This window comes from Oncorhynchus gorbuscha, linkage group LG03 (assembly GCF_021184085.1).
Source record: "Oncorhynchus gorbuscha isolate QuinsamMale2020 ecotype Even-year linkage group LG03, OgorEven_v1.0, whole genome shotgun sequence".
Taxonomy (NCBI): domain Eukaryota; kingdom Metazoa; phylum Chordata; class Actinopteri; order Salmoniformes; family Salmonidae; genus Oncorhynchus; species Oncorhynchus gorbuscha.
This window is the reverse complement of record NC_060175.1, coordinates 29621222-29644252: the sequence shown is the minus strand read 5'-3', so window position 1 is coordinate 29644252 and position 23031 is coordinate 29621222. Positions and strand designations below refer to the sequence as shown.

At 40.2% G+C, this 23031-nt stretch overlaps 1 protein-coding gene and 1 pseudogene across 1 annotated transcript in view; one reads left to right on the top strand and one right to left on the bottom strand.

Annotated features, from left to right (window-relative positions):
* Window positions 1-3757: 3757 nt before the first annotated feature.
* Window positions 3758-6035, top strand: LOC124016738 (annotated as a pseudogene).
* Window positions 6036-6736: 701 nt separating this feature from the next.
* LOC124016722 (synaptotagmin-6-like) overlaps window positions 6737-23031 on the bottom strand; it is a 57742-nt gene continuing 41447 nt past the window's right edge. The window contains exons 3-8 of the mRNA XM_046332209.1: window positions 13474-13894; window positions 12192-12750; window positions 11867-11987; window positions 11382-11553; window positions 10612-10762; window positions 6737-8027 (exon numbers count right to left, since the gene is read on the bottom strand). Of these exons, the coding sequence (XP_046188165.1) occupies window positions 7956-8027; window positions 10612-10762; window positions 11382-11553; window positions 11867-11987; window positions 12192-12750; window positions 13474-13894 (1496 nt within the window). The 3' untranslated portion in view covers window positions 6737-7955. The remainder of the gene's footprint in view (window positions 8028-10611; window positions 10763-11381; window positions 11554-11866; window positions 11988-12191; window positions 12751-13473; window positions 13895-23031) is intronic.

Genomic DNA, 23031 nt, shown 5'->3' with positions numbered 1-23031 from the left:
ACTATAGGTATATAATACTATAGGTATGTAATACTATAGGTATATCATACTATAGGTATATAATAATATAGTTATGTAATACTATAGGTATATAATAATATAGGTATATAATACTATAGTTATGTAATACTATAGGTATATAATACTATAGGTATATAATACTATAGGTATATAATACTATAGGTATCTAATACTATAGTTATGTAATACTATAGGTATATAATACTATAGGTATATAATACTATAGGTATATAATACTATAGTTATATAATACTATAGGTATATAATACTATAGGTATATAATACTATAGGTATGTAATACTATAGGTATATAATACTATAGTTATGTAATACTATAGGTATATAATAATATAGGTATGTAATACTATAGGTATATAATACTATAGTTATGTAATACTATAGGTATATAATACTATAGGTATATAATACTATAGGTATATAATACTATAGTTATGTAATACTATAGGTATATACTACTATAGTTATATTATACTATAGGTATATAATACTATAGGTATATAATACTATAGTTATATAATACTATAGGTATATAATACTATAGTTATATAATACTATAGGTATGTAATACTATAGGTATATAATACTATGGGTATATAATACTATAGTTATATAATACTATAGGTATATAATAATATAGGTATATAATAATATAGGTATATAATACTATAGGTATATAATACTACAGTTATATAATACTATAGGTATATAATACTATAGGTATATAATACTATAGGTATATAATACTATAGGTATATAATACTATAGGTATATAATACTATAGGTATATAATACTATTGTGATGTAATACTATAGGTATATAATAATATAGGTATATAATACTATAGGTATATAATACTATAGGTATATAATACTATAGTTATGTAATACTATAGGTATATAATACTATAGTTATATAATAGTATAGGTATATAATACTATGGGTATATAATACTATAGTTATACAATACTATAGGTATATAATACTATAGTTATATAATACTATAGGTATATAATACTATAGGTATATAATACTATAGTTATGTAATACTATAGGTATATAATACTATAGGTATATAATACTATAGTTATGTAATACTATAGGTATATAATACTATAGGTATATAATACTATAGGTATGTAATACAATAGGTATATCATACTATAGGTATATAATACTATAGTTATGTAATACTATAGGTATATAATAATATAGGTATATAATACTATAGGTATATAATACTATAGTTATGTAATACTACAGGTATATAATACTATAGGTATATAATACTATAGTTATGTAATTCTATAGGTATATACTACTATAGTTATATAATACTATAGGTATATAATACTATAGGTATATAATACTATAGGTATATAATACTATAGGTATATAATACTATAGTTATGTAATACTATAGGTATATAATAGTATAGGTATATAATACTATAGTTATGTAATACTATAGGTATATAATACTATAGGTATATAATACTATAGTTATATAATACTATAGGTATATAATACTATAGGTACATAATACTAAAGGTATATACTACTATAGGTATATAATACTATAGGTGTATAATACTATAGTTCTGTAATACTATGTTAGAGGAAAAGGAAAGGGAACCCGTTTCAGCCTGAGCTAGTTGAATATTGGTTATGTAGAAGGTTACTGTTCCAATAAAAACATGAGAGGAGAAAGGATCTTCCATTTGGCAAAAAGGTTTTCCTCCACTCTCAGCGTTGCACCAGCATTTGCTTCCCATCAATGCTTAAGAGTTTACTTCGAAACACATGAAACTAAATCAAATACTAACAGGAGTGAACAACTCGTTTTTAATCAAGAGTGACAACTTCTAGTCAAGAGTGACAACTTCTAGTCAAGAGTTACAACTTCTAGTCAAGAGTGACAACTTCTAGTCAAGAGTGACAACTTCTAGTCAAGAGTGACAACTTCTAGTCAAGAGTGACAACTTCTAGTCAAGAGTGACAAATTCTAGTCAAGAGTGACAACTTCTAGTCAAGAGTTACAACTTCTAGTCAAGAGTGACAACTTCTAGTCAAGAGTGACAACTTCTAGTCAAGAGTTACAACTTCTAGTCATGAGTGACAACTTCTAATAAATAGTGACAACTGTGCAAACAATATTTTTCTTTAACTTATCTAAACATTGCATTTTAGTGTGATACGAGTCATCAACTATACGTTTCAATGTATTTCAGTCTCTACAAACATAGAAAACGAATAAAAACAAAAGAAAAAGTGCCTCCCAACCTAAAGTAACCTATATTCATCCATAATGTGGTATAAGCCTTATATATGGAGTTATTTGGACAATTTCTCTGCAAAAGACTGACCAGCTGACTCACTTCAAGGTGTTGATGTGCAATAACACAACTCCACTGCTTCACTGCCAAATATCTTGTACCCATATTGTCACATTCTGACCTTAGTTCCTTTGTTTTTGTCTTTTGTTTTAGTATGGTCAGGGCGTGAGTTGGGTGGGTTGTCTATGTTAGTTTTTCTATGATTTTCTATTTCTGTGTTTGGCCTGGTATGGTTCTCAATCAGAGGGGACTGTCAATCGTTGTCCCTGATTGAGAACCATATTTAGGTACCCTGTTTTCAATTGTGTTTTGTGGGTGGTTGTTTTCAGTCTTTGTGTGTCTGCACCAGACAGAACTGTTTCGGTTGTTTTGTTATTCAGTGTTCAGTTTGGATTATTATTAAAAATCATGAACACTTACCACACTGCACCTTGGTCCTCATCTTCTTCCCATGACAGCCGTTACACATATCCCATTCTCCCTCTTGCTTTCTCAGATGGAAAATAGTTGGCTTCTTCCTCTCTGTGCTCTGACTGCATGAATAATAGCTCCCCAACATGTTGTTTATTGAGAGACTAACTATTCAGAGAAACCTCTCGGTTCATTTCCAGCCAGTGAGTCATTCAAAAAAAGTAAAACACTTGCCAATTCAGGTTGATCAAATCAAATAAAAGGTTATTTGTCACATGCTTTGTAAATTACATGTGTAGACTAATAATAAAATTCTTATGGGCCCTTCCCAACAATGCAGAGAGAAAATGTAAAAATAATTGAAAAATAAATACACAATGAGTATTAATGATGTTTTAGTGAGACTCCTTAATCATCCTGCAGCTGTCTGTGCAAAGGAGGTCACAATGCTTGCTTGGCGAGTACCATTTCCCCCGATTTGGCCTATACCTGGCACAAACTCGGAACCTATGCTTTGCTAGCACATGTGACCGCCCTCCGGAAGCATCTTATCAGTCAGCACCACTCGAAAAGCTAGATATTAGCTGGCGCAAGTGGGGACGTGTCAGGCTGAGGAGTAAGTTTCACACAATCCCATGTGATACATCCACCTGAAATAATATATCAGGTGATAATTCAGTATACTGTGGACATGGAATATTTTTAAACTGAAAAAGATTGCTGCATGTCACTTCAACGCTGTCACACAGTGAGTTATATCCACTGGTCGTCCCTCTCTGTGGCGCTGGTAGCTGTCTTTTCCTAGTTCCTAGCCACACCAGTGGCTCTTGAATACAACTATAATCCTGACTTTTCTGCACCCCCTCCTAGCTTTGTCAACAAAACAAAACACCGGCTATCGGATAGACAGTAGCGCTGTTTCCCCCTACTGCAGATTCCATCGTTAATGTCTCTGTTCTCCTTTAATGCGATGGCCAAAGGTTCCAGGCCCAGAACCAACAGCAAAGGAGAGAAACATCCCTGCCTCGTCCCCCTGTGGAGCCTGAAGCCATACCATTGGTTCTTTAGAAGCCATATCATTGGTGATGACTGTGGCAGTGGCCCCAGAGAACAGGGTGTTAATTACTCCTGTGAAATAGGGACAGCACCCATATGCCTCCAGGACTACTTGCTCTAACTGTCTTCTTCTCACCTCTCACCTCTCCCACTAGGGCCATATCTCGGTGTGGTACGAGAAGACCAACTGCTATGCCACAAAGCTGCGGGAGTTCAAGCAGCATATGGTTGCCCAGATTGAGACCCTGGACAAGGAGACCCTGAGGACAGACCTGGACCGTGTGGGGACGCACGTGGAGCTCGAGATGGACTACCTGGAGACACAGAACGGGGCGCAGCTCTGCGTGGACCTTGATGACAAGCTGGTGGAGCAACAGGTGACCGTGGTGAAGGAGAAGAGCAAGGCCAAGTGCGACAAGGCCACAGTTGAGATGTGGCAGACATTGTGGCAGATGTGGTGACCTACTGAGGGGACAAAGACACATGATTACTTACGAAGAGGATCATAGCAAACCTGGTAATTAATTGCACCCACCTGGCTTCCCAGGTCTAAATCCCTAGAGGGGGAGAAATTCATTGATGAAAATCAGCAGTGGAACTAGCTTCGAGGCCCATATTTGAATTTTCCTGGCATAGGACTACTGAAAGGACAGATATATGAAGTAAACTCAGCAGTAGCGGTAATGCGAGGCCTTGTTTCCTTAACAAGTTTTCTTCTACATGATGAGTGGAGATATAGTGGGCCACAGGTATGAGATGTTGATAAAAGTGTATGCAGGCCAAGTGTTTCAGCTGCTGTACTGTCATGTAAATAAGTTAGAAAATCAATCTACCCTCATATCAGGATTCTACTCTCAGAGGCCCTTATTAAATAATTTAAGTGGCTTTCATTCAATGTTGTGCTTAATACTTCTTGTCCTGCTCTAAAACATTAAGGTTAGGGTTGATAACATATAGAACACCATCTGGTTTTCTTGGCAGACATAATTATAAATCTAGAGCAAGTATTCAGGAAACTATTTACACTTGGTTGTTGAAGTACAGGAAGTGGGAGGACAGTTACTGAGTTCCTGTATGAGAGCATGCTGATGAAGCACATACTGTAGATGAAGGACTGACTGAAGATGGGATGCTGATTCAAATATCATTCTCTAAATTATGCACCACTTTAATTGTAATATCTGGTTTCAGTTGCACTAGAGCAAAAATTTGTAGGCAGTGACTAATTAGATTGAATAGCCTGTGATCTTTATAAACGTTGCCATGAAATAGTTTTTTAATTTAGCCAGTAATGAAACCAGATGAGTGCTGTTGCCTACTAAGTGGGCAGGTTCTTCTGACACAATCAGGTTGAACATCTGAACATACTTCAGATCATGTGAAAGGAGTGAAAATTAGCTAAAACATTTTTCTTTAAATGTAACTATCCCTTGAACTTTACTTAGTCCCTATGTATCACTTTTGTTTGATTTATCAATATGGTATGCTGTAGTTTGTCTCATGATATTGGTATAATAGATATCACAGTTGGACTGTACCAACGTGGGCAGCAGCTCGGGAAAGGTCTACATCTTCAACGGCACAGAGGAGGGCACCCTCTATGAGATTGGCTCCATCAGGGACTTCACCGTCTCCTTGGGCACATCTATGGCCAAGACCATGAAGCTGCCATCCCCTTGGCAAGGTAGCGGCCACACCGTTTACAACAACCACACGTACTACCTGAAGGAGGGCAAGGAGCCGCGGCTGGTCAAGTACGACCTGTGGCGGACAACGCTGTCTTCCCTGTCCAGGACCACATTCCCGTATATAGCCTAACCCTGGAGACGGTCATTGACCTGGAGGCAGACGAGGGGGGCCTCTGGGCCATCTAAGTGTATGCCACCAAGGAGACTGAGAGGCACATCTCTCTGGACAAAATGGATGACAACACGCTGGACATCGAACAGATGTGGGACACGCCGTGTCCGAGGGAGCCTTCATCTGAGGCACGGTGTACATGGTCTACAACACTGCGGAGCCCAAACGCTCGCATGTCCAGTGCGTATTTGATGTCAGTAATATGGTGACCAACGACGACGCACCGCTAGTGTACTTTCCCAAGTATAATCTACTGGAGCTGCGGATCTACGCCGGGGGATGGCTACCAGATCCTTTAGAAGCTGGCCATGAAGAAGAAACTGGAGGTATGAGCTCAGCAGCGCTGCCTAGTGTTGAGATTTCATCATCTGTACTGAGTTAAGGCCCAGAAATGTCTGTGTAGATGAAAATAAAACATTTTCATCGTCATATTCAGGTTTGTTCAACTACAGATGCTGTGTCTGCATTTGATCATGCTGTTGCAGGAATGTGCCTTCACTACAGGAATTGCAATCTTGTAGTGTATGAGGTTAGAAAGGCTTCCAATTTCCACTTTAAACTTGTCCGAACACATTTATCAACCCCTTCAAATTTGTCAATTTATTATAATCCACATATCCTGTTGCTGCAGGAAAAATTTTATGCTGTAGCAAACTGGCTCAAATTAAGATCCTACATCTGCAGTTACGATTTTGAACAGTCCTAAATGTAATCAGATTGTCATAGTCTTTCCTGTCTTACTAACAGAAAAACAGTTCAGTGTCAAAACCATCCATTTACTTTAGATATTGCTTGTTATTAAATATTTATATGATAATAAAGATCTAGGAGCACGTGGACAGAGAATCTGAAGTGAAAACAGTACAGTTGTATAATATTTTTGTTTTCTGTTTAGCACTTTTGAAAACCACATTTGACCTTTCACTGGCTATGCCTTGATGTTGAATAAAAACATAATTGGATGAAAGTGTGTAAGTTATTTTTCTTCCATGTTACATTAAAAGAGCAACATATATCTGCACTCAATTTGGAATGTTAGAACCAGAATAAACAACTTTATTGTAATTTCTTTAAAATACAAGGGATGCCTGGAAACAGTTGTTACAAATACAAATGTTCAATACAAAAGTGGAAAGTGACTCTAAATTGCTTGGAAAAAACAGGAGAGTCCATATTTTAAACATTTATCACAAGGCTGATGATGCAAATGAGTCAAGGATCAAGCCAAGTCCCTGAAGCGACATGACATTGCCTGAACAGGAGACTATTGGCAAATACTTCACAGGTAATAGGAAAACAGAGCAGTGAAGCTGTAGTCACTGTGAAATTGAAACAGAAAAGTAAGTTCAGGGAGATAGTCATGTGGATAATATAATAAATATGTGATTCTAAATACAGTGCTGTTATTGATGTCAGTATCAAAGGGCATTATATACATATACTGTTGTACATTAAGTCCTTACCTACAGTGTAATTTTAACAGAACCGCCACAAACCAAACCACATTGTTTGTAATGATGCTAGCTACCTATTTAGTACGTAATGCAGCTACACTTAAGACGTCAAAAATATATGATAGCCAGGTATGGTGTATGTTGTGTACATAAAACAAATACAAATAAAGTAGAGGGATGAAACACTTGTCATCCTGGAACATCCACTGTAGTAAACCAACAATTATTTAAGTAACAATACAAATGTGTATAAAATGGTTCACTTCAGAATACCCTGTTGATTGTTTTGGACTTGCTGTAAGAGGGTACTTACTGTAAGAGGGTACTTACTGTAAGTCGTAGGGTACTTCAAGAACATCCTGCACTCAACAGCAGCAACTATAACATTTGACCTATTTAATATGATGTTCACAAGACTGCCATAATGCCCTGACCACACTTCAGACAGATACACATAGATGTTAACCTCAGATGTATAAAAACACCAGGCTGAGCTCAACTGCAAAAATATTGTTGCAATAATACTGATCCCACCAGACCCAGTACACACTATACATTCCATGACAAAGTGGCTGTCCAAGAGGGCACAAGAGAAGTGTGTGTGTGTTTGTCTGTATTTCTGTGTCTGTGTGCTGGGGAGATAATGTCCAGTGTAAACCGACTGTTATTCCAGAATAACTTACTGCACTTTACTTATTTTGAGCCACAGAATTTATGGGTCTGGGACACTCCAATATTTCAGGCCTTGCTGCAGGGCAGGCTTCGTAGAGTAGTGTAGTATAAATTCTGGCTCCTCCCTCATGGACTAGACAGAAGTCTTGGAGAGGGGCAGGAGCCCTGGCTGTCGAAGCTTGCATTGCGGGTTTTCCACTGTAGGAGACATTTCACATGGTAAGATTAGTATACCAACATGGAAATTGCTGTCACTGTTAGGAGTTTACCTACCATCAGAAATCCTAAACATAGATGGATATATATACAGTGCATTGGGAAGGTAATTCAGAACCCTTGACATTTTCCACATTTTGTTACTTTACAGCCTTATTCTAAAATGGATTAAATAGTCGCTCCCCCATCAATCTACAGACAATACCCCATAATGACAAAGCAAAAACACTTAGACATTTTTGCTAATATGTATTAAAAATAAACAACTTAAATATTAAATTCATATAAGACACTTTACTCAGAACTTTGTTGAAGCACCTTTGGCAGCAATTGCAGCCTCAAGTCTTCAAGCCATCGCCGATCCACTTTTCATTTTCCATTTGTTTTGTCTTTGTTTTCCACACCTGGTTTCAATTCCCCAATTACATGTTCATTATTTAATCCTCTGTTTTCCCCATGGTTTTTGTGCGTGATTGTTTTATGTATATTTGGTCTGTTATTGTGGGCTCTGTATTACGACATGTTATTGGAATATTTATAGTAAAAAACACAAGTAAAGTTACTTGTGTTACTCATCTCTGCTGTCCTGCGCCTGACTCCTCTGCACCAGCTACACCCAGACCATTACAGGTGGAGTGCTGCAGAGATTGTTGTCCTTCTGGAAGGTTATCCCATCTCCACAGAGGAACTCTAGAGCTCTGTCAGAGTGACCATAGGGTTCTTGGTCACCTCCATGACCAAGATCCTTCACCACCGATTGCGCAGTTTGGCAGGGCGGCCAGCTCTAGCAACAATCTTGATGGTTTCAAACTTTTTCCATTTATGAATTATGGAGGCCACTGTGTTCTTGGGGACCTTCAATGCTGCAGAAATATTTTGGTACCCTTCCCCAAATCTTTGCTTTGGCACAGTTCTTTCGACCTCGTGGCTTGGTTTATGCTCTGACCATGCACTGTAAACCTTATATAGACAGGTGTGTGCCTTTCCAAATCATGTCCAATCAACTGAATTTACCAAAGGTGGACTCCAATCAAATTGTAGAAAAATATCAAGTATGATCAATGGAAACAGGAGGCACCTGAGCTCAATTTTGAGTCTCATAGCAAAAGGTAAGAATACTTATGTAAATAAGGTATTTCTGTTTTTGTTTTTTTATACGTTTGCAAAGATTTCTATCATTATGGGTTATTGTGTGTAGATTGATGAGGATTTTTCATTTTATTTAATCCAATGTAGAATAATGCTTTAACATAACAAAATGTGGAAAAAGGGAAGGGGTCTTAATACTTTTCGAATGCGCTGTATATACTGAACAAGATAGAAACGCAACAAGCAACAATTTCAAAGATTTTACTGAGTTAAAGTTCATATAAGGAAATCAGTCAATTTAAATAAATTAAATAGGCCCTAATCTATGGATTTCACATGACTGGAAATACAGTCAGGTGGTCACAGTTACCAGGTTGGGGCGTGGATCAGAAAACCAGTCAGTATCTGGTGTGACCATCATTTTGCCTCATGCAGCGCAACATAACAGCTTCCCGTAGAGTTGATCAGGATGTTGATTGTGGCCTGTGGAATGTTGTCCCACTCCTCTTCAATGGCTGTGCGAAGTTGTTGTATATTTTGGTGGGAACTGGAACATGCTGTCGTACACGTCAATTCAGAGCATCCCAAACATGCTCAATGGGTGACATGTCAGGCCATGGAATTATGTCAGGCTTCCAGGAATTGTGTACATAATTTGCAATATGGGGCCGTACATGATCATGATGAAACATGAGATGATGGAGATGGATAAATGGCACTCCAATGGGCCTTAGGATCTCATCACGGTATCTCTGTGGATTCAAATTGCCATTGTGTTCATTGTCCATACCATAACCCCACCGCCACCATGGGGCACTCTGTTCACAACCGCTCACTCACACTATGCCATACACGTGGTCTCCGGTTGTGAAGCCTTTTGGAGGTACAGGAAAATGATCTAAAATGACGTTGGAGGCGGCTTATGGTAGAGAAACTAACATAACATTCTCTGGCAACAGCTCTGGTGGACATTCCTGCAGTCAGCATGCCAATTGCACGCTCCCTCAAAACTTGTGGCATTGTGTTGTGACAAAACTGCACATTCCAGAGTAGCCTTTTATTGTCCCCTGCACAAGATTCATCTATGTAATGATCATTCTGTTTAATCAACTTCTTGATATGCCACACCTGTCAGGTGGATGGATTATCTTGACAAAAGAGAAATGCTCACTAACAGGGATGTAAACAAATTTGTGTACAACATTTGAGAGAAATAAGCTTTTTATGCGTGTGGAACATTTCTGGGATCTTTTATTTGAGCTCATGAAACATGGGACCAACGATCTACAAGTTGCATTGATATTTTTGTTCCGTGTACATACATTTACATTTTGATAATTTGGCAGATTCTCTTATCCAAAGCGACACACAGTCAGTGCATCCAACTAAGGTAGGTAAGACAACCACATCACAGTCATTGCAAGTTATATCTTCCTTAATAAAGCAGCTATCAGGGAAACAAGAGTAACCGACCTACCTCTTTCTGAGACTCGGTGGCCTCCAGTAGAGGGTGCCAGTGAGCGATGGGCTTGCGGGGATAGGCCAACATCTCGTTCCAGTGGTCTCTACCCAGTCCCTCTGCATGACTGCCGACTCTGTTCACACCTATGATCTCATTGTGTCCCACCCTGTGTAGAAAAAAGGCAAATGGCACCCATTAACACTTCAGCCACATCTGGCATGTAACTTTACATTTTCTCTTCTACTATTAGCAGAACCGACAGTTGGAATCTCATGGTTGTAGCATAAACAAACCAGACCTAGGTTCAAACACTATTTCCAATATCAAAATTACTTTCACCTACATTCTGTAGTAAGTATTCAGATAACCTTTATTTGAAAGCAAAGTAGTTGAATATTGGAATGCATTTGGAAATACAATAAAAATATGAATATACACGGACTCAAATCCATTCCCATATTTAACCCAGGCATTTGAAAATAGTATTTCACATAAGTATTTGAAAATACTTCCAAATACAATTTGGAAGACTATTTGGTTTTTACAAATAACTGTTCAAATACTCAAATAAAGGTACTTGTTTTGGGCTACGTATTTGAAAATACTGAAATACACAGAAAAAGTATTTCAAAATCATAAATACTCAGACATGTATTTCAGCCCAGGTCTAACACAAACAGATCAATAACAATAATTTACTAATTATTCTTGATAATAATAAGGGCAATTATAACAAATGATATGGCAATACAAACAAGTATATATATATTATGATAATGGCATACAAGTCATAGTCCATGACGGATATATGCAGGCTGACTTGGTCCATGTTCTCAGGGGGGATGTCGAAGATGATAGCTTCGTTATAGGTGGGGTTCAAAGTGTTCCTCTTGATGGTGGTTTTCCTCTTTTTTAAGCGCCGTCCGTCACTCTCCAGGGAGACCTTGACATAGGGGTCTGCCAATAAACAAGAAAAAATATGATTTGATTTCTTTAAAACTAAAAGTGCTTAGCTACTTAAAGGATCAAGCTGACCTGACTCTAGCTACATTATGTGATATGTAAATTAGCTAAGTATGTCTCTTGTGTGTTACGAAACCAGATATATGATACCAAATCAGATTACATTTTTGTCTTGTAATTGAGCATAGGCCTACACTCTTTTACCATAGAGATGGCCAAATCAATGCGTAGAACAAGAGTGAACAACAGTGTTTAAGGTAAAACAAGCACAAAACCTTTTAAAGTGAACCCACTGACTCAACTATACCTGAGTATCCTGTGATGTCCATGGCCTTGAGGTTTCTGCACTTGATGACGGTCATGGTGAGTCGGCCTGCGGTTGGCAGGTAACAGAGAGAGAACATGATCTCCCCCAGGTCTACACTCTCCTGTGTTCAAGGCCACAGACAAAACACAGAACAGAAGGAAACAGTTATCACACATTACAATGCCACTAATATTGTTAAAAGTATAGTTGAATGAATTTACATGTTTAGATATTTGTTTCCTTACTTTGAAAGCAGTCTATGTACAATGTCTGATGTAAAAAGGGCTTTATCAAACACATTTGATTGGAAAATTGATTGACTTACAGAGGTGGCGTACTGAATGTCCTTCCAGATGGCCGTCTCGCGAGAGAGGTCCGACACCTCAAACAGGTTCTCTAGGATGACCTCGCCGATCATGTCGTGGCTGGAGAAGCGGTCAAAGTCAAAGATGCTCAGGTGCAGCTTCCTGCTGCCCAGCTCCTCGTAGGGCACTGTGAACTGGAAGGACTCGTCAAACATGGGGTTGAGAGTCTTGCGATGGACGCGAGTCTGAAACTTGCGCTTGCGGTCAGGCAGGAGGTAGATTTTGACATAGGGGTCGGAGCTGCCGCATAAGTCCTTGGCAGGCAGGTCGAAGGCCTTGAGGATGTTGACGAAGAGCGCCTCGGACTCATAATCGTACTTGAGGGAGAAGTTGATCTTGCCACAGGTCTTGGAGGACTCGTCGGCCTCCAGGGGGCTCTGTTTGTAGAGCTCTGGCTGAATGCGACCCAAACTGGCCAGGCTGGTGGGTTGGTCCTCTGCATAGGGGAAGTCGCTGCCTCGGTCAAGGCTGGTGACATGGTGAATTTGTCGGGGGAGGTGCTTCTTGAAGGAGCTGTGCCTGGAGACATGGAGACATTTTTGCCAGTTGAATCATTGTCATGGACAATTTACACACTCAAGCAGTGAAATAATGCTAGTACCATATGGCATGTCTGGGAAATCTGTGCCCTCGCATCCCTTCAGAATAATGTCAGATTCCAATTTAGAGTAAATGGAATCACTTTTTCTTTCTGGTATTAGATGATTTTGTTTTTTCTTCATTTAGCGCAATAGGAACGACACGGCAGTAGGGGCATTCAACTGACAACCTCATAATTTTTTTATCTATTTATCTATCTCATCTATCTGTATTTATCTATCTCATCTTAAAGGTCACAAACGAAGATATTACAGGGGTGGATATTCTCTGTACCACTATGATACACTATAAATAGCCACTTCCTGACAACATCTCATACTATTACCTCAATACTAAAACATGGCCTGGGCATAAACTGGACCTCAGAGGAGCCCTGTCTAACCTATTTAAGTAGGATGCCCATAGACACGGATATTAGGTCAGTTTTGTGTTACTCCACCCAAATGGTTAGGATTTGGGAAGGATATACTAATAAGCTGGTACTAGGGATGCCTCCTAAATGGCACCCTATTACCTGTACAGTATATTGTACTAGTTTGAAAAGGGCCCAAGTCAAAAGTAGTGCACTATGTAAGGAATAGGGTGCTGTTTGGGACACAACCTAGGTCTGTGTTTAAGGGCAACTTCCTCCCGGAGCCTGACCTATTGGAGGAGGCAGGCTCGGTGGTCTGCCTGGTCATGCGCGTGCGGCGTAGGAAGTGGTCTTTCATGGACAGCTGCACCTCGGCAGGGATGTTAGGTGACGTGTGGCTGATCTTCACCGCAGCCTCCAGGAAACTCGCCGGATCCGAAGGATTCAGTTTGTCAGATGCCATGGCGTGCACGTGCGTGTGTGCGCGTACAAGAGTAGGCCTGAGGGCATGTGCTGAGAAGGCTCTGTCGTAGGGTCTGTCAGAGGCAGAGGAGGGGGGGGCGGCGGCGGGGGCAAGGGCAGTGGCACTGGAGGAGAGGTCCTTGGTGCGCCAGGGCAGCCAGCACAGCTTCCAGGAGGCAAAGACGATGACGCCCAGCAGGGCCAGGCCACAGGCCACGAACCCCAGGAGTAGGAAGCTGAAGGAGAGATCTGGAGGAGGCAATGGATGGATGGAAGAAGGGATGGAGGTGAAAGAGAAGAAAGAAAAGGGGAGGGGAAAGGTCAAATGAGCTATTTGTTTTGCCAAGTCTGTGCTCACCTAAAGGGCAGGGTCCTAAAATGGTGCTAATTCAGGTGTCATGCTTTGGCACGATTCAGCTTGAACCCTAAATAATAATAAAGTCTGGAATGAGTTACATGTCTTTGATTACAAATAATCTATGAAGGAATTTAAAGTAATGAGAAATACGCCTTCATATCTCTCTCTCTCTCTCTCTCTCTCTCTCTCTCTCTCTCTCTCTCTCTCTCTCTCTCTCTCTCTCTCTCTCTATGTCCCTCTCGCACACACAGATGCAGAGTGCAAGTGCTCACTGTTTGACTTGCAAATGAGCTAAATGTAATTATCCAGAAACAGTCCCACAATACATTTTACCAAGGAGCAAAGCCACACTCATAACCAGACAATTTTTCTATAAACCTAGTTGAACAAATAATATCTCAAATTATTGTTTGACCATAATCTCAGAAGTGAGATTTTAAATTAAGATTTTTTTTTCCTGAGGCAGAGATAAAGCAAGTAGCACAAAGGGTGGAGCTTTAACGCTGAATCTTGGTCTGATGGTGGTTTAATAAGCTCTGTTCATCATACGGGAGTGTGCTGAGCCTGCTGCTGTGGCACAGGATCTGTGCCGTGTCCCAAATGGTACCCCATTCTCTGCATAGTGCACTAGTGTACTACATAGGGAATAGGGTGCCATTTGGGACTCAAGCCTGGATTTGGGAGACACATTTTCCCTCAACAGTCCAGTCAGCACATGTATTTTTTTATTTTTTTATTTCACCTTTATTTAACCAGGTAGACCAGTTGAGAACAAGTTATCATTTACAACTGCGACCTGGCCAAGATAAAGCAAAGCAACAACAACAACACAGAGTTACACATAGAATAAACAAACGTACAGTCAATAACACAATAGAAAAATCTGTATACAGTGTGTGCAAATAAAGTAAGGAGGTAAAGGCAATAAATAGGCCATAGTGGCGAAGTAATTACAATTTAGCAATTTACACTGGAGTGATATATGTGCATCCTCTTGGTGGAGAGAATTTAGGACAACTGGTAATCCCTCTATACTCGAAAATAAAAAGTTGGAATTTCACAGTCACTCAAAATTCTGTGGCTTACTTACACCCTGATTATCTTTTGGGATATTGAAATGATCTGAGTTGGTGGTTGGGTGACTAACCCACTATGAAGTTTAATGTACCTTCAATAAGTGAAATAGCTAAGTGCTTCTAAGTATCACCTCCCGCCGCCGGTGCTCAAAAGCCTAAACAAAAACCATCAGAACAATTTTGCCCTTTGAGTGTATTTATGTTTAGTGTTTTTTTTGCTGTAATACATTTTTAAGTACCAGCAGTTTATTGAGATGTACGTTAATTGGTCTCCAGGCACACACACACACACACACACACACACACACACACACACACACACACACACACACACACACACACACACACACACACACACACACACACACACACACACACACACACACACACACACACACACACACACACACACACACACACACACACACACACACACACACAGACTTCAAATCAAATATTGATGTGAGAGCAATGCAAGTTTGTACAATTACTACACATCTCACATCTTTGACATCTCAGCCTAATGCTAAACCCAAAGCCAAGAGATGGTAATAGGTGGTATTCAGTGTTCATACAGTAATTTAATCTAGCGTGTGTCTTTTTAAATCAATAGATGTCAGAGAGTAAGCCTACTGTGTTCATTATATTGTACAGTATTTGCAGTTTTTATTCATCATAAAATTGTGGAAACCTATGTATAAAAAAGAACAAATGTATTTTGTGAAAAATGTCTGGACATAAAGGCATGATGCAGTACAATTGGATCTTACTGTCTGTAAAATGGGGGAAACGACCACATTTAATGTATCTGCTGCACTGCTCTGGCTGAAAGAACATGCAGTGAGACCAGACCAGCAGAGCTTTTTCAGGTACTCATAAATCTAATTAAACCTTTCTTTGTAGCAGAGACACAGAGAGAAACCAAAGCCCCAGGGTTTGTTCTCCTTGTCAAGTGCCCTCATATACAACTTGGTCTCAAAAGAATCCTTGCTATTCGACATTTCCACTCCCACTCTCCCCAACCCCTTAATTCTGAGAGCTGCAGTCTCAAACACAACATGCCAGGTAAACAGTCAGGTCCAACATTATTACATTTACATTTACATTTAAGTCATTTAGCAGACGCTCTTATCCAGAGCGACTTACAAATTGGTGCATTCACCTTATGACATCCAGTAGAACAGTCACTTTACAATAGTGCATCTAAATCTTAAAGGGGGGGGTGAGGGTGAGAAGGATTACTTATCCTATCCTAGGTAATCCTTAAAGAGGTGGGGTTTCAGGTGTCTCCGGAAGGTGGTGATTGACTCCGCTGTCCTGGCGTCGTGAGGGAGTTTGTTCCACCATTGGGGGGCCAGAGCAGCGAACAGTTTTGACTGGGCTGAGCAGGAACTGTACTTCCTCAGTGGTAGGGAGGCGAGCAGGCCAGAGGTGGATGAACGCAGTGCCCTTGTTTGGGTATTGGCACTCTTGATAAAGATGAGCAGAAAAGACTGTAGAAAATAAATAATACAAATACTGAGCTATATTGTACGCAATTTTAAAAAAGGAAAAATTTGTCTCTGGACTAATTGAAAACTTGTAGTTTGAATTGAAGAGGGCAGTCCATAAGCACAGATAAAGGATATCAAGGATCTGGAAAGATTCTGTATGGAGGAATGGTCTACGATCCCTCCCAATGTGTTCTCCAATCTCATAAACATTTTAGAAAAAGGCTCAGTGCTGTTATCCTCACAAGGTGAGCTATTGAAAGGTGTTGAAAACAGGGGTGTCAATCATTTTGATCCCCATCTTTTTGAGAGGAAAAAGTAGTACTTGTTAAACATAATATATGTATTTAAAAATTGCATTAGTATATCATATATAATTTCCCATGTTTTTGTGCAATATAGCTCATTATTTGTATTCTTTATTTTTTCTCATCTTTATGAAGGGTGCCAATAACTTGGGACCTGACTGTATGTAAGCAATCGAGAACATTCGTTCTTTTTTATTTATTTAACCAGGCAAGTCAGTTAAGAACAAATTCTTATTTACAATGACAGCCTAGGAACAGTGGGTTAACTACCTTGGTCAGGGGTAGAATGACAGATTTGTACTTTGTCAGCTCAGGGATTTCATCTAGCAACCTTTAGCTTACTGGCCCAATGCTCTAAGCACTAGGCAACCTGCCACCCCAACTTCCCAGTTCTTACACTAATTCTCTATGTCTTGGTGGATGATGTGCGATAAAAAGCTCAAAAATAACAACTAATCACCCTTGACTGGGACGATTTGCGGTGTCTCATCAGGAGTCAAGTGGCAGCAAGATGGCTCCTCTTAAATCATCTTTAAGCAATTACCCCAGCAGCCTCCTCGGCTATTTATAGGCCTCAGCTGTCTCACACATTGGCCACTTTATCATTCTCCCCACTCAATACTTTGCACCTGGGATTTACCCACAGAGATTATATTTATGAGGGATCGGCCAGTTAACTAATTTATTATTGTACAAAAATTACATCGGTATGGGATCATCCCTTCATCTGCAATGACCACATGATTAGGGCTGACAATACACAGGAAATGGGCTACCTGTCTGAAGAGGAAATATACATTATCCAGCTGGTTATAGTGGTTCTGTTGGAGAAAACACAGCCCATCAAAAGGCAAGACAAGAGCACAGAAATATTATTTTCCCATTCCATTGTCAAGTAAAGGGTATAACAGTATTATATATAATGTATGTCATTAAAGGGATACTTTGGAATTTTGGCAATGAGGCCCTTTACTTCCTCAGAGTAACTTTTTTTTATTTAACTAGGCAAATCAGTTAAGAACAAATTCTTATTTAAAATGACAGCCTAGGAACAGTGGGTAAACTGCCTTGTTCAGGAACAGAACAACATATTTTTACCTTGTCAGCTTGGGGATTTGATCTTCCAACCTTTCGGTTACTGGACCAACATGCTAACCATTAGGCTACCTGCCACCCCCATGGATACCATTTTTATGTTTCTGTGTCCAGGAAGTAAGGGAGTTAGATGTAGTTTTGCAAGCCAATGCTAACTAGCATTAGTGCAATGACTGTAAGTTTATGGGTATCTGATAGCATGCTAACAGTTACCATATATGTCCAGTCATTGCGCTAACGCTAGTTAGCAATTGTGCTAACACTTGTTAGCAACTTCCTTCAAACTGTACGCAGAGACACAACAATGGTATCCACGAGTTCATCTGACTCTGGGGAATGTTATCGGTTTTGGTTTTCCATTTATATTTCGAGGTAGCATGTTAGCACATAGGGCGCACCAATTGGTGTCACGTCGTTAGTAAGTATGTGGTATATCTGTGCTGGCTTGTCCATCTCATTAGTCGGAAGTGTTTGTTTTGCTCCATATTCTTTTACTCTCGATCCTAAATTGTGGATTTTTCTTTTAGTTTGTCTTTTCGGAGGCAAGCATAGTGGGCATCCACGGTGGGTGTCTTTCAGAACCCTTTTGAACACCTTTCTGTTTTGTTTTCGTGGTCAGAGAGTTTTTGCTTTGTTAGTTCCCTTTGTTGTGAGCAATATTTTGAGTTTGTCAGGTGGGAAAGTAACAGGAAATCCTGAAGTGTACAAAACATCAAGGACACCTGCTCTTTCTATGACATACACTGACCAGTTGAAAGCTATGATCCCTTATTGATGTCACTTGTTAAATCCACTAAAATCAGTATAGATGAAGGGGTGTGCGAAGAGTTAAAGAAGGATTTTTGTGGGTGCCATTCAGAGGGTGAATGGGTAAGAAAACACCGGTTTGGGTCAAGAACTGAAACACTGCTGGGTTTTTCACGCACAACAGTTTCCAGTGTGTATCAAAAATGGTCCATCACCCAAAGGACATCCAGCCAACTTGACACAACTGTGGGTGGGAAGCATTGGCGTCAACATGGGCCAGCATCCCTGTTGAATGCTTTTGACACCTTATAGAGTCCATGCACTGACAAATCGAGGTTGTTCGTAGAACAAAAAAGGTAGGAGGTGCAACTCAATGTTAGGAAGTTGTTCTTAATGTTTTGTAGACTCAAGTTATTTTATGTATGGGTGGTCCTGGGAATCAAACCCACTACCCTGGCATTACAAAATCCATACTCTACCAACTGAGCTACAAAAGATGACAAAACAAAATAAATATGTTTTACTGTTATAGTATAGCCTCCATCCTATAGCTCCTCCCAACTGTGCAGCGCAGCCTCCACATAAACTGACATTTCGGTTAAGTGCATCAGAAAAATTGCAGGCAACATTTTCCCTAAGCTGCAGCCCTGGTGACCCTGTGTACAGTATAGTATGAAGGAAAGAAAGGCACACTTCTTCAGTGTGAGGATATTTACAGACAAGCAATTACTGGGATTGCCATGTGGAAACTCACCACAACCCTTGAGGTATAGGCCTACCTACTTCCAACAATCCCCTATTTAAAAGGGGCTATTACTGAACTGTTGCCAAATGAAAAACATTAAAATAGCCCTATTGTAAACAAAGCAAGGTTATTACAAAAAATCAGTTTAGTTTCAGTTAGTTTTCAGACTTATTTGGTTTCAGTTTGATGAAAACATTTCTATTTCGTTTTTATATTATTTAGTTTCAGTTTTAGTTGTAGAGTTAGGGACAGAAAGTAGCCCATGTGTGGGAGGCTAGGAGCCATTTTTTGTGTTGTAGGCCTATAGTTTGTTCACTTCTTGCCACTAGGGGGCTGGCTGTAAGGTGATAGGCCAGGACCATAGACTTGGATAGACATACCATATCTATATCTCTGTCATGTTTGTGTCTGTGAGAGCAAGGGCAGCGCCATTGAGGCCATCTCCATCTTCAAATCGTCAAATTTCTTCTTCACAAGTAAAATTCATTGGCTGATGCCTCCTGATGACCCCAGCTGTCACGACTCCAACCGGGTCATCAGGTCATGCCAACTGAGTCATCAGGAGAGATCAGCCAATAAAGTTGACTAAATCAAAATGGAAAAAGTCCTCAATGGTGCTGCCCATGCTAACACAGGCTTTAGGGCACTAGAGGACTCCATACAACGGACATGCTGTAGGATTGGTTAGGTTTAAATTATAAATAAACCCTAATGTGAGTGGTGCAATAAATATGAAACTCTCTTTCCCATGTTTTTTACTTCAGTAGTAGATGTAAGAAGAATCAAGTACCTTTACAGTACCTTTATCTGACAGAAAGGGAGAGGAAAAAACTACAAATGAAGTCATAAACATGTTATGTTTATGTAATTGTAACAGTTTAGCTTTCGTCCGTCCCTTCGCCCTGACCAGGGCTCGAACCAGGGACACTGTACACACAGATAATTGACACCCACGAAGCATTGTTACCCATCGCGCCACAAAAGCTGTGGCCCTTGCAGAGCAAGGGGAACAACTACTTCAGGTCTCAGAGTGAGTGACGTCACTGATTGAAACGCTATTAGCGCACACCACCGCTAACTAGCTAGCCATTTCACATCGGTACATAATATTAAACATGTATCACTGACTAACCCCTTCAAATAGGGTTAATAAAAGCAGCTGCAACAACAGCAAAAACATAAGCAATACAACACTTCTTCATTTTCTGGTTTATCTTCTCGTTCCAGAGAGGTGGCCGTTCTGTTTCTCCATGAACACTTGGGATGCAGGGCAGAAACCAGATCTAGTACCACAGTGCACAGCTTTGGACAAACAGCCATCCTTGCCTGCCAAAACTGGTGAGGGGACTCTGTAAACATGCCCCCATTTACTTCTTCTAGATATTTCCGCAGCACGGGGCACTTAGTGTCCTGCCAGGTTGACCCTTTGGCTTGACAGTGACTTCAGACACAATCTTCAAAGTGAGGAAGCTATATTTCTGAAGCACTGTGGTCGAGATTCTTGCTAGATTTATTGTGCTGGCATCTTCCTGGGGTCCTGCTGCTCCATGGCTGTACTCTGATTTGCTGAAGTACAAAATACTTTGATTCCCTCATCAGGGGCTCCATCTCAGTTGAGCGAAGTGCCAGAGACACACTTGGATCCATCAGACAAGCTGCTGCAGGGATTGGATCGAAGTTGGCTGCAAAGGATTCAGTATGCGTAAGAAGTGCTCACGCAGTGACTTCAGGAGGACCTGTGCCAACTGTTTTGCAACAGTAGTTGACTTCAAGTTTGCCTCAAGGTTGAGAAGACACAGCACCACATCAGACAGCGACTGGCTGTCAGTTTGAAGTTGGTCGGTGTGGATTCGGAACTGCTGCAGCTGTTATGCAGGTGAATGAGGACCCAAAAGCGACTTGGCGAAAACAGAGTCTTTAATCCAGTAAAGTAACTTTACAATCAAAAGGCATAATTCTACTCGTAATGACGAGAACAGACTGGAGACTTGATCAAGAACTGCAGGTTGCCTCGGGAAGGCACTTGAACGTAGCAGACTCAGACACCTGCTCACCACGCAGCATCTGAGGGAAACACGACACGACAGGGCGATACATAGACACAGCACGGTGAACAATAGACAAGGATCCGACAGGGCAGGAACGGAAAACAAGGAGAGAAATAGGGACTCTAATCAGGGAAAAGGATCGGGAACAGGTGTGGGAAGACTAAATGATTGATTAGGGGAATAGGAACAGCTGGGAGCAGGAACGGAACGATAGAGAGAAGAGAGAGAGGAAGGGAGAGAGAAAAAGGGGAACGAACCTAAAAAGACCAGCAGGGGGAAAATGAACAGAGGGAAAAGCAAAATGACAAGACAATCTAAGACAAAACATGACAGCAGCACCTTCAAAAGCTGTTCTAGCTTGGCACAGTCACACTCCATGCTTCCCTGTTAGCTAGTAATAGCTAGAGATAGTGAGAAAGAGAGAGAGAGAGAGAGAGACAGAGAGAGAGAGAGAGAGAGAGAGAGAGAGGGCATGACAATGCCTATTGCCCTTAGGGAGACTGAAAAGATTTGGCATGGGTCCTCAGATCCTCAAAAAAGTGTGTGGATTCTGAACTACTGCAGCATCTTCACAGGCTGTTCTAGCTTGGTCCAGTTACACTCCATGCTTCCCTGTTAGCTAGTACTAACTAGGGATAGTGAGAGAGAGAGAGAGAGAGAGAGAGAGAGAGAGAGAGAGAGAGAGAGAGAGAGAGAGAGAGAGAGAGAGAGAGAGAGAGAGAGAGAGAGAGAGAGAGAGAGAGAGAGAGAAATGAACCTACAGAGAGATGAACCTGGAGAAGAGTCCCCTAAGCAAGCTGGTCCTGGGGCTCTGTTCACAAACAGACTCCACAGAGCCCCAGGACAGCCACACAATTAGACCCAACCAAATCATGAGAAAACAAAAAGATAATTACTTGACACATTGGATAGAATTAACAAAAAAACAGAGCAAACTAGAATGCTATTTGGCCCTAAACAGTGAGTACACAGTGGCAGAATACCTGACCACTGTGAATGACCCAAACTTAAAGAAAGCTTTGACGATGTACAGACTCAGTGAGCATAGCCTTGCTATTGAGAAAGGCCGCCATGACTCTCAAGAGAAGAGAGGCTATGTGCACACATATTTCCCTCAGATTTCCCTCCCTCAGATACCCAATTTTGAGAAACTCCCATATCTACTGGGTGAAATTGCACAGTGTGCCATCACAGCAGCAAGATTTGTGACCTGTTGCCACAAGAAAAGAGCATCCAGTGAAGAACAAACACCATTGTAAATACAACCCATATTTATGCTTATTTATTTTCCCTTGTGTACTTTAACCATTTGTACATTGTTACAATACTGTGTATATACATAATATGACATTTGTAATTGATGACATTTGTAATGATAACAAGATCAAACAGGTGCCATTAATACAGGTAACGAGTGGAGGACAGAGGAGCCAGTTACAGGTCTGTGAGAGCCAGAAGTATTGCTTGTTTGTAGGTGACCAAATACTTATTTTCCACCATAATTTGCAAATAAATTCGT